This window comes from Arvicanthis niloticus, chromosome 6 (assembly GCF_011762505.2).
Source record: "Arvicanthis niloticus isolate mArvNil1 chromosome 6, mArvNil1.pat.X, whole genome shotgun sequence".
NCBI lineage: Eukaryota > Metazoa > Chordata > Mammalia > Rodentia > Muridae > Arvicanthis > Arvicanthis niloticus.
This window is the reverse complement of record NC_047663.1, coordinates 17,920,926-17,933,637: the sequence shown is the minus strand read 5'-3', so window position 1 is coordinate 17,933,637 and position 12,712 is coordinate 17,920,926. Positions and strand designations below refer to the sequence as shown.

Here is a 12,712-nt window from a genome sequence, read left to right as displayed (position 1 = left end):
TTTTTTTTTTTTTTTTAAACTGTTGTGAGCTGCCAAGTAGGTGCTAGGAATTGAACCCAGATCCTTTGGAAGAGCAGTTAGTGCTCTTAACCACTGAGCCATCTCTCCAGCTCCCTGTGTATTAAATTTTGTCAACTGCCCGTTTTTAAAAAACTAACTACAGAATGACAAAGTATTGGAAAGTAATACTGTTCACATTGTAATTCTTTTATTAAGGCCATGCCTTGAACTCAGGGCAATGCACCTGCCTCTGCCTCCTAAATACATTGATTATATAACTATGAGCTATCAGGTCCACCTATTAAGACTTTCAGAGGCACTGAAGATGACATCTATGGCCTTTTTAAGAACATTGGGCTTTATCTAAAACTATGCATCAGTCATGCAGCTCAAACCACAACTATCTGTTTTATTAATGTGTGCACATCACTTATATAAATAATCTCAGAGGCCAAAGGGCATCAAACTTAGAGCTATAGTGACAGGCAGTTGTGAAGTACAACATAAATGCTCCTCAAGATGAGCAGAAAGCACTCTTTACCACTGAGCCATTTCTCCAGTCTGTATCTTGAGCTCTGAAATGTTTGCATGAGACTTATGAAAGAAGACAATTTTGCTGGTCTGGGTGCTTGCCACCAAGCCTGTTGACCTAAGTTGGTTCTCTGGAGTCCCCAATCACAAACCATTTATAAAACATGTTTTGTAGGAACTTAAGTACCATGAAAGTAGAATTTTTCTTCTCTAGTATATCCCACCAAAGACCACTGTATGTAGATAGTAAGCACCTAGCAGTTTAAGGGTTTGCTTCCTATGTGTAATTTTCCTCAAGTCAAATAAAAAACAAAAAAACAAAAAACCATGTTTCAAAAATGACTTTTCAAAAAAACCAACCAACCAACCAACCAACCAAACAAACAAACAAACAAACAAAAAAACCAAACTGTTCAATGTCACTGTCAAGGTAATTATCAGTCCTTTCAAACAGAACAAAGAAAATAATATTTCTATCATCTATGTTATGTCTAAGTTTGATAGCCTTTTAATTAAAAATTTTCTTCAAAGAAGCTTATCAATAATAGAGAATGTCTAATGAAATAAGCAAAATGAAATAGTAGATATGCCTTTCTCAAATTAAAATAAATAATACAGTCTGTTAATATATTATATAGTTTCTTTTTCTCATACTGGCCCAGATATTTTTTTCTAAACATGTCAACGGGGTTATATTCTACTGTTTTTTTGAGCTACACTAGTACCATCAGACTCTTACATCAAACTATTATACTGAACCATTAACCCATTTATCTTGACATAGTTAAAGAGTTATTGCAAGAATGGGAAGGGATGAGAGGAGGGGATAATGGCAACTTTTAAACTGATTAGAATACACCAAAAACGTATTCCTTACCTTATTAGCACGTATCTGTTTGTAAATATCTGTTTGCTGACGAATTCGATATTCCAAGTCGGAAACATGGGCCTGAAGCCAGTTCCAGCGGCTGACAATAGCTGCTCGGTCTGCAGCCCATCTCCATTCAGACCTGCGTTTCCTACAAAGAAATAAACCAAGTGAAATCCAGGAACAATACTAACATCTATTCCAGTGGGGGTAGGTTCTTATACAGATGGACTATCATGTAAAGACACACAAAAAGACAAAGTACACAATCCATAGAAGACATGGGGTAAGTCACTTCATTCAATTTCCTTCCAAAGTTGCCTAACTAGAGGTGTTAATTTTACCTGATACTGTGACAATGTTCTTCTGAAACTGAGTTAGATTCTCAGGAGACAAAAGGTATTTTCTTTGTTAAAATAGTATTTTAACAGTACTTTTGTGTCTGTGTGTCTATCTGTTGATCCATCCATCTATCTATCCATCTTCTTTCTATTTATCTATTTATACTTATCTATTTTGAGGGAGGACCTCACTATGTTATGTAGCTCTGGCTGTTCTGGAACTCAGAGATCCATCTGCCTCTGATTCTCTACTGCTGGGATTAAAGGTATATACCAACAAGACTGGCTTAACAATATATTTATTTTTTAATCCTAGAAGAATTAAGAATGATTACAAGTATGGAAATTCGGTAGTTTCTGAATAAAGATCAAAATATAAAACTTTACAGCATAGTAGAAACCTTCATTTTCTTAGCAAGCATCATAACAAGCTAAAACTACAGAATTTTTCCAGATAAAATCAGAAAGTCATAAATAATCTATATAAATTACAGAATATACTTTTTAGTATTGTGATTCTCAAATACAGCTAAGAATATTTGTTTCTAATCTCAATTAAATTTGGGTTTTTGTTATTGCTGCTGCTGCTTAGAGGCAAGGTCTCATGTACCTCAGGTTGGCCTTGAATTCCTCATCATCCAGCCTCCATTTCCCCAGTGCAGAATTATAGGTGTGTGCTACACTGTCTACTTCTTTTTGGGGAAAAGGGGTGGGAATTTAAGTTTTATTATTTTATGTATATGGATGTTTGCCTGCGTGTATGTCTACACATAGTGTGCATGCCTGGTGCTCTTGGAGGCCAGCAGAGGGAGTTGGATCCCTACCATGTGGGTGTTGGGAACCAAAACCAGGTCCTGTGTTCTTAATCACAGTGCCGCCTCTCTAACACCTCTCAACTACTTTTAATTGGAAGCCAAGAACAGAAATCCAGAAAAGTATAATATAAACTTGAATAACCAGATATTAAGACATATATAAAGTGGTAATAATTAAGCCAGTATAAGATGAACAGAAGACCAACAGAACATGATAAAGACTCAAAATTTATAACTGGATACATGAATTGTCAGCTCTTTATACGAACAAAATTAAAAATTACTTCTTTTTTTTGTTTTGTCTCACTGGCATTTTTCTGGCTTTTCAATTTGCTTCAACCTTACAGTTAATGCAAGTATGTGAGATCTAGACCAGGAAGAATTTTCAAATAAAACACAGAAACTCAATTAAAATTTCAGCATATAACAAATGACCAAATGAATAAAGTTAAAAAACAAACACTTGTTAGTAGAGAATGTCTGAATCAAGCATACTAAAGATTCAGTATCTGGCTCACAACTGTAACCCCACTTCTGTGAAGCTGAGAGATAGACTGAGGGCTGTCTAGCCTACAGAGTGAGCTCCTGTATTTAAAACACAAGAATTCCTTTTAAAAGGACTAAATAACAGAACATAACAGATATGGTTTAAGATTACCATAATAGAAATATTGAATTCAGCAAGAAAAACTCAAATATATAAACACATTAAGTCTTTCATACAGAGGAGGAAAAATACCATAAAAGGATAAATTAGTAAAAAACATAACCTATTTCAAATTGCTGGTAACTGTAAAAACTGTTTTAACCACTTTTAAGAAGCAATTTGGCTAGGTTAAAAAAAATGTTCATGCCCAATCACAAAGAAATGCTTCTGAGAACATACTTTTACGGGCGGACAAGGAAAACAGGTTCATTATATAATCGAATTCTGTTTTAGAAGACAAATAAATTAGTTTATTTCTTAAGATATTCCTACAGTAATACAAATATAATTAACTAGAGCACTGTGTCAACCTAACCATATCTCAGAAAACAATAAGAAAATTTACATAAAGTAAAAATTAAGTGTAAACGATAGTGCAGGTAAACAAACTGTGTTAAAATGGGAAAACATGAAAATTTAAACACAGAAACACCACCACCACAAAAAGGACTGTTACCATTACCGGTCAATAAGAATGTATAAAATTATGCTTGGAGCTAACTGACATGCAAGGGATTCAAGGTCAGTGTTAGAGTTGGAGGATTAAAAATTCAGGGAGTCTCTGAAAATGACCCTGAATTCAGCTTATAAACTCAGCAAACTACCCCAGAACACCAATCACTTGAAACTGCCCAAAGAAAGATAAAGTTTATTTGCTATCTCTGAGCTTAGACAGTTTAACAATTTTTTTCTTATTTACTGTCAAGTGGGTTAGAGGAAAAAAAAAAAAAACCACTTTTTAAAGTCTGAGAAGATACTGTAAGAAAACCACATTTAAATAGAGCTAACTAAATGCTAGTTCTGGTTTATACATAATATTAATAGGTTTCTTTTTGGTTAACAGACCATCTATTTAATAGTTTTCAGAGATTTAGCAGATTACTATATACCTAGAACTAAGGATATTTTACCCAAATCAATACATAATATCTAAAGAAAAAAAATCATAAAAATAAACTATAATCATTCTAAAATAATATGCTGAACAGTACCTGTTCTTATTGAAAATGCAAGTTTCAACTCAATGCTTCACTAATGTGTCAAATAAAAAAGGGAATACTTTTTTGCTTTTCGTTCTTACTCTGAGGTTCCTTTAGTATCCTGAAATCATCTTCAATGGTACTGTCAGTGGTAAAAATATTTTCTTAGAAGGAATAATAACCAGAATCATCTCTCTTAATGTGAGACTCAGAGTCCTTCTGTTGTAGTAAAAAAAAATATAGTGGATTCTGAAAGGCATCAATGATATAATCTATCCTACTGTACCATAGCAGAAAACGGCTCCAATCATTTGACTCAGTGATGACCACCATTAATTTTGCTAAAATTAAAGTGTCAAATAGGAAGATCATATATCTCAAGACAGCTTAGGCTGCTTAATAAAAGGCATGGTATCTTCCAACACATACTTTTACCCAGAGACGTGTAGCCTTGGTTGTCCTGAAACATGTGATGTAGATCAAGCTAGTCTCCAATTCGGAAAAGACTGGCTTGCCTCTGTTGCTGGGGTAGCAAGAACACTTTAAAACAGAAAGTGCTAAGTGATTTGATTTCTGCTCAGAAAAGTGAAAATTTGCTGTATTACCCAGTTCACTCAATTCATTAGTAGGCCATACATCCTAAATGATTACTGTATCCAAACTATGAACTTTCATATACCCCCTCTTCAGTGTTTACCAGCACTGCCCAAACCAGCAGAGCAATACACAATAGCAGATACTTTTATCTGAGATAATCTATAGCAAGTTACTACTATATCTAAATGTAACAAAACCCAGATTATGAACTACACTGCAAACACCTGTCCCTAGTGTTATTTCTAAGTCTTCTAGTTTTATTCAAAATGGAAAATTTAGTAAATCCAAGAACAGAGCTGAATGGGGACTAGAGAGTTGCCTCGGTGGTAAAGAGCATACTTGTTTCAATTCTCAGCACACACACGGAGACATGGAGGGCTTACTACATCCACAGGTATCAGGCTCCTATGTGGTACACAGAGGCACAAGCAGGGAAAATACTCATAAACATAACATAATAAAAATAAAAACAAAGAGAACATATCTGTGTATTTCTCTTCTTTGAGCTAGGGGGAAAATACCTCTTAATCTCATTAAAGAAACAATGACTATGCCAGAAGGCCTTTAAGGTGTTATTTCTGGTTTTTGTGTTTTTAAATCCCTGATTTCAATCCTGTCTCCAGTTCTTTCCTTCAACAACAACAACAACAACAAAAAGGCTCTATTAAAAAATCCAAAGTAAAATTACTTTATAACAAACTACAAAAAACAGGGCTATACTCAACCAATAACTGGCAGGTAAGTTATTTCAAAGGGCTATATACTACTTCCAAGAATGCAAGAAAAGAGCTTGAAATACTTAAATTCTTAAATCTTGTTTAGAGTCATAAAAACAAAAGAAAAAAGTAAGTAAAACTAAGGCTGTCCCAGAGCATGGAGACAATACAGCTACTAGTATTTCAGTAAGAGATTTACTAAGCGACAAGAAAAGGAAATTCTCAGTCACTAACTCCAAGGGAAAGCAAACAAACAAAAAAATCAAAATCAGCCAGGTGAATTCCAATTCCAGGGCACTACAGTGTACTTAGTGAGCCCCAGGACAGACAGGCAGAGCTATAGTAAAACCCTGTCTCAAAAACAACAACAACAAAAAAAACAAAATACAACAACAACAACAAAAAGAAAAACCCACCCCAACAACAAAAGCAGTATAAAATAAAGGACTATAATGTTCAAGCAATGTTACTACTTTTCCCTTTTTATGATCCTAGACATGTAAATTGACCTTTGGAAACAACAACAGTATCTGCCTCATAGTTATATTATTCATAAAATGATGAAATCCAACTATCAGTGCACAGTGTGTATTTTAGATAAGAACATGCAATAACTATAACCTTGGGTTTCAATTCCCTATCATCAAAGGTACAAAAGAGAAAGTGGTGAAAGAATGAGATGAAAAGAAATTTCTAAGACAAATTTAAGAAACATGTTTTCAGTCACCTATTGACTTTCTTAATCCTTGGGCTTTATAATCATTTAAGAGTTCCACCCTGCCGGGCGGTGGTGACACACACCTTTAATCCCAGCACTTGGGAGGCAGAGGCAGGCAGATTTCTGAGTTTTCTACAGAGTGAGTTCCAGGATAGCCAGGGCTACACTGAGAAACCCTGTCTTGAAAAAACAAACAAACAAACAAACAAACAACAAACAAACAAACAGAGTTCCACCCTAAATGGTAAAAATTTAACTACAACCTCAGTAACATTAATCACTCAAATTTATAGGATGAGGAACAAGACATGGGTGAATGGGAAAGAACCAACTCATCTAGTATAAAATAATCTTCAAGTTTAGAATAAATACAAGACAGAGGAAAGAAAGCACCTTTGATAAAAATTTTCTCTTAGCTTATTCTCTTTTTTCCTTCTACTAAGTTACAGCTTACTAGAAGAGTTTGTAGCCACAGAAAACCTACCTGTCTTATAGGTTTTATACTCCTGATACATAGATCTGTCTCCAGGCATAATTCAACATTTAACTTTTGTCTGTTTTACCAGATTATCTCTGGTGTTATATGTTGACAGATTATTCAGTTAAAAAGTTAATACACTTTCAATTCCCTCATGGTCATTAGCAAATACTTATTTATGAAGGTTGATTCTAGATGATAGAGATGTAAGAACCATGTTTTATTATATTTAAATTTCTAGTTTAGACAAATGTTTATAGTTTTTTGAGTAGTAGAAGAGAGATAATAATATGAAATGTTAGAATTTCTAACTATGATACTAGATTTAGATTTGGGAATCTAAAAAGACTATGTTATTTATGATTCAAAATATAAACTAGAACCTACATGGGGAATGGGGGAGAAAGAACTATCTTTTAAGAGAAATACATATTTTAGTTAAGTGGTCTAGAGCTAGGGTGGTGGGAACTGTATACTCAAAAGAGATGCTGGACACCTAAGCAGGACTAGACCAGATAGAGCTGTATCATCCATGTTTAAACTTTATGAAACAATGTAAGCATCCTCCTGTTTTGGCCTCTGTGCACACATAAGAAAACGTTATTTTTGCTTGTTAAATTGAAAAAGTTAAAAACCAAACAAACCAACAAAAAACCAATCCTGCCACCTGCTAAGTTTCAGAGAAACTTAGCTGCTATAAACAGTATTTCTTCTGAAGAACATAAATTTATCAAAAGAAATGAACAAAAGTGTTCCCACATCAAAAATTCAACCAAGAATAATCTGACAAAGAAGATAGCTTGTTCCTGCCTGTGTGTATGTTTATACACCACACGAGTGCCTGATGCTCAGCAGAGTCAGAGAGGGTGTCAGATTCCTTGGAAATGAAGTTGTGAGCTGTCATTGGGTGCTAGGAATTGAACCTAGATGGTCTGTAAAAGCAGCCAATGCTTTTAACTGCAGAACCATCTTCTCCAGGCCTACACACAGTTTTTTAAACTCCTACAGAAAAAGCAAAGATCTCAAACTTAGATTTCACTTACATAGTTTCTGTTATTTACTTGTACCTAAGTGTTCTTTAGCTTCCACAGATGTTAATCGTATCTCAAATGACTGCAAGCATTTTAGCAGATTTTTGGGGGAGTAGAATGGGAGCAGATGCTTTTAAACTATATCACTCAAGTTGGCTTCAAACTTGTGACAATTCTCCTGCCTCAGTTTCTCAAGTACTCTCAACTAGAAATTATTACAAAGACAAGGTATTCCAAATGTACCTGCAAAGCTCTTGATTAGAATAAAGCAGCAGCTGATTGCTTCAAATCTGAGTAGAATCTGTGGTTTGAAAACCATTCCTTTTGTGAAAGACTAACTCATTTTTATCTTATTCACTGATGTAATATGAATTAGAAACCCTTTACAAAATCTAACTTTAAGTCTGTTATGTTTGCTAAAAGCTAGCTGTTGGTCTCCAATCCAAGTTTCTCCCTTCAGGATCTCTGAAGCAAAGTCCCATAATTTTTATTAGTTTCCTAAATGATGATCAAGAGACATTTTTAAAAGTAATGATTCTTCATCTGAGCTAGCCATGGGTCAACTGCAGTTAACATCCTTAACATCTATAAGACCAACAATTTAATTAATGGTGAGAGTTAAACCTAAGGAAGGATACAGGAATTTCTGTGGGATGCTAGAAAAGTTGGTATTTTTAAGCAATCAAGTTCAATCCTCATGATCAAGTGGAAAAAAAAAAAATCACTGCTCTAAACTAAATACAGAAATATTTCTAGATTAAGTTTCTTGACTGCGTTAAGAATCTACATGCTCTCAGAATCTGTACCTACTTCCCACTTTCAAGGTTAAACTATTTTTTCTACACCTCACATAGACCAGTGGTTCTCAACTTTCCTAATGCTGTGATTCTTTAATACAGTTAGTTCCTCATATGTTGTGGTGACCCCAACCATGAAATTATTCATTTGCTACTTTATAACTGAAATTTTACCACTTATAAATCATAATGTAAGTATCTCATATGCAGAATTATCTGGTACCCCCAAAGGGGTCTCAACCCACAGGTTGAAAACTACTGATGTAGACAGTAAGGGCTGTTAAGAAAGTACTGCTGCAAAACATCCTAAGGGTTTCATTATTTTAATACCAGCAAATGTATTTTCATTGTTGAATAATTACAACATCTAAGGGAGTAGAGAATATGAGGCACCAAAAGATTAAGTCATTTTTCCAGAGACACAGGTAAAAATCTGCATTCAACCCAAAAAATACAGTTCCACTGACTTTACTTGTGTGTGCCATAGAACATACTTAAAGGTCTGAGGACAATTTGGAAGTTAGTTGGTCCTTGCCTTCACCCATATTTGAAAAGGTCTCTTGTTCATTATTACAAAACCCAGACGAGAATGCTAGCCTAAGACTTTCCTGTCTCCACTGGCCATCTCCCTGCAGGGTATTACAGGCCTCTGTTACGATGATTCTGGAATCTGAATTCAAGTTCTCACACGTATATGGCAAATGTTTTACTTACTTAAGTCACTTTCCTAGTCCAGTAACCTTATTTTTAACTACTATACTTCATCACCCAAAAAAACTTGTTCTGCAGAGAGCCTGAGTTTGATCCCCAGCATTCAAATGGTGGCTCAAAACCACTTGTAATACAACTTCCAGGGGAATCCAATGCCTTCCATGTATATTTTTAAGGGCTCCAAGCATGTACAAGATGCACATACATATATGTAGGCAAAATATTCATACAGTAAAATTATAAAAATTTTCAGATGAACTAAACATTCTGTTGTAATTGTAACCTAATCTCTAAAATACTACTTCACTGCCTATTTAATATCAAACTCAACTTAGAATCTAACAAAGAAGGGAAGAAACAAAGAGAAATGTATGTGTGTGTATCACTAAATGAACTGTTAAAAGGAGTCTTACCAACAAATAACTCTCTCTTACAGAGCTGGTTCAGTTAAGAAATGAGGCACCTCAATAGGATTATTTGAAAACCCAGGCTGCAACTATTAAAACAATTTGAGAGAACTTATATAAATCTATTTGAAATGAATGAATTAAGGTGTTTGTTACATAGGACCCTAGTATTTCCTATTTTGGACAAAATACTTTTTTATACAAAATAAAAGTACTTTTATTTAAACCATTTAGCTCCTACACAACATAGAGTAGCAGTCTATCACAGTGGTTTTGAGGACAGCTGCTTAAAGGTAACTTTCTTAGCTAGGCTTCTCACTGCTGTGACAAATACTTAGCTTAACACTAGATACTGTATCATGCTCTTTCTGAGTTCATTGTAGATGGCTTGTTTCTGGGCATGTAACAAAGCAGTGTGTCCCAGTACAACACTGTGATAGAAAGGAGCTGTTTGCTTATTGGCAGCAAGTCAAGAGACTAGACACAGGAAAGGGTCAGGACAAGGTACTGCCTCGACTATATGTCCTTTATGTGACTCTTCCTCCTATAGTTTCTAGAACAAACATCACCACGAGTTGAGGGTCACCCTTTCAATACATGTGCCTGTGGAAGAATTACCTTTTCCTCTTCTTCCTCAATATTGGGTAATGAATCTAGAACCATATATCTTAAGCAACTGTTCTGTCACAATTCCCATTTTTATGTCTTGAGAAAGATCTTGATTCCTTAATCCTAACCTTGGTAGCCCTTGAATTTGCAACCTCCTGCCATAGCCTCCAGAGTACCTGGGGAAAAAAAGCAGGAACTGACTGACAGGCTGGTCAGTGTGCGTGTGACATCTCTTCTGTTTTTGGTTTTTGAGAAAGGATGTTGCTATAATACCAAAGTTGGCCTTAAACTTCCTGTGACCCTCTCAATTGCTTGGCTCATATTGGAGTATACCACACTGGCAAAAAGTATTTCTCATAAAAAAATGAAAATTTGAGAGAAGAAGCACTTCAAGGAAGAGCAGAACTGAAGCAAAAAAAATAACCGTCAGAAATAAAGTCAGAGGTATGATTATAAACAATACAGAACGTTTCCTTCTCTCTATTTTAAACCTGTTTCTTCCTTGATAAAATAGTGGTACTACCTAACTTCAAAGTGTTGTTATACTGACTTAACATTTAATGCCTCTACACAAGGAAAAGCACATGCATTCTACATAGTGTAACCTTATCTCTAAATTGTAGATTTATGTGCATTCGTGTATGCATACACACATGGTTGTAGGGACCAGTGGAAGTTAGAAGGCATCTGAGTCCTTGGAGCTTGAGTTACAGAACATTTTGAGTTGCCCAATGTGGGTGCTGGAAATCGGAATTCTAGACCTCTCTAAAAACAGCAAGAGCTCTTTGGGGAAAATAATACAACTATTGTTTAACCCATCACACTATCTTTATTATTTGCCTTTCACTATTGGCGGAGATGATGCTAAATAACAGTAGTAACAGCACAGAAGGCATTCATCTATGTACTTCTCAAATATGCTGGCTTCTGCTCGGAAATACTATTAAGATCTAAAGTGGAATCACAAAAAAATTTTAGTAATTTCTGTCCTGGAATGATAAAGCCTAAAATATCCTGGCCCCTATATCAGCACAACATTGGGGTCGGAGTGACAGTTCAAGGTTCTTCTGACCTCCAGGGGCACCAGGCACACAAGTGGTGCACAGACAAAGAAACATTCAAGTACACATTCAAACACATAAAATAAATCTTTTAAAACCCTCACACAGACATACATACAGGCAAAACATAATGAACATTAAAAAAAACAAACAAACAAACAAAAAAAAAAAACAAAACAAAAAAAAAAACCAGCAAACAAACTGGTGAGGGCCCGTGTCTTTAATACCAGCACCAAGGAACCAGAGATAGGTAGACCTCCATGAGGACTACAGAGAGTTCTAAGACTGCCAGGGCTACTCAGAGAAATCTTGTCTTGAAATCTTGGGAGTTGGAAAAGTAAGTGTATGTGTATGTTGGTGGGGTTGAAGAGATGGCTTGCTTAGCAGCTGCTTAGCTTGTTTAGCCAGTTTCACTGGTTTTACTTTGAGAATACCTGAGTTCAATCCCCAGCAACCACAGGATGGCTTATAACCATCCATAACTCCAGTATTTTACATTTTTTTCAAGGCCAAGCACCTAAATTATCATGTATGTGTAGGTGTCCAAGGAGAACCAGAGGGTATCAGATTCCCTTAGAGCTGAAGTTAAAAGTGGATGGAACCTACCAAATATAACTGTGAACCAAATTTGGACCTACAGAGAGCAGGAAGCACTCTTAACTGCTGAGTTATTTCTCCAGCTCCTGCAAAAAGGACTTTTTATCTACTTTGAACATTTTTGCATATACACAAAACAGAGTATACTTATTTGTAGCCTCATTTCCATTCAGTATGTTAAGCATCCTCCATTAATCACAACACATTTCATCAAATAAAAAGATCTACTAACTACCCTATCAACATAAAGTATCTCCATTTTTTAAAGACCCTGAGTTCATATAATTTTCATAAAGCTGAGGCAGAAAGCATATACGCCTTTGGAGTACTACTTTTTGGAGCAAGACTCCAAAAGAAAATTTTCTTTTTTTTTTTTTCTTTTTTTCTTGGTTTTTCGAGACAGGGTTTCTCTGTATAGCCCTGGCTGTCCTGGAACCCACTCTGTAGACCAGGCTGGCCTCAAACTCAGAAATCCACCTACCTGCCTCTGCCTCCCAAGTGCTGGGATTAAAGGCGTGCGGCACCACCGTCCGGCCTTACTTTTATTTTATGTATATGGATGTTTTGTCTGTATGGACATATGTGGACCACATGTGTACATGGTACCCAAGGAAGCCAGGCACTAGATCTCTGTAACCAGAGTTATAGGCAGCTGTGAGCTACGTGAGTGCTGGAAACTGAACACTGATCCTCTGCAAGAACAAGTGCTCTTCATTGCAGAGCCATCTCTGCATCTCCAACCAAAATAA

The 12,712-nt window shown here is 35.6% G+C and overlaps 1 protein-coding gene across 12 annotated transcripts in view; it reads right to left on the bottom strand.

Moving 5' to 3' along the window:
- The window catches only part of Kansl1 (KAT8 regulatory NSL complex subunit 1), a 121,470-nt gene that overhangs the window by 38,494 nt on the left and 70,264 nt on the right, over positions 1-12,712 (bottom strand). For all 12 annotated transcript variants that reach the window (XM_076935638.1, XM_076935635.1, XM_076935633.1 and 9 more), the window contains one exon: positions 1,409-1,550. In XM_076935638.1, the coding sequence (XP_076791753.1) occupies positions 1,409-1,550 (142 nt within the window). The remainder of the gene's footprint in view (positions 1-1,408; positions 1,551-12,712) is intronic.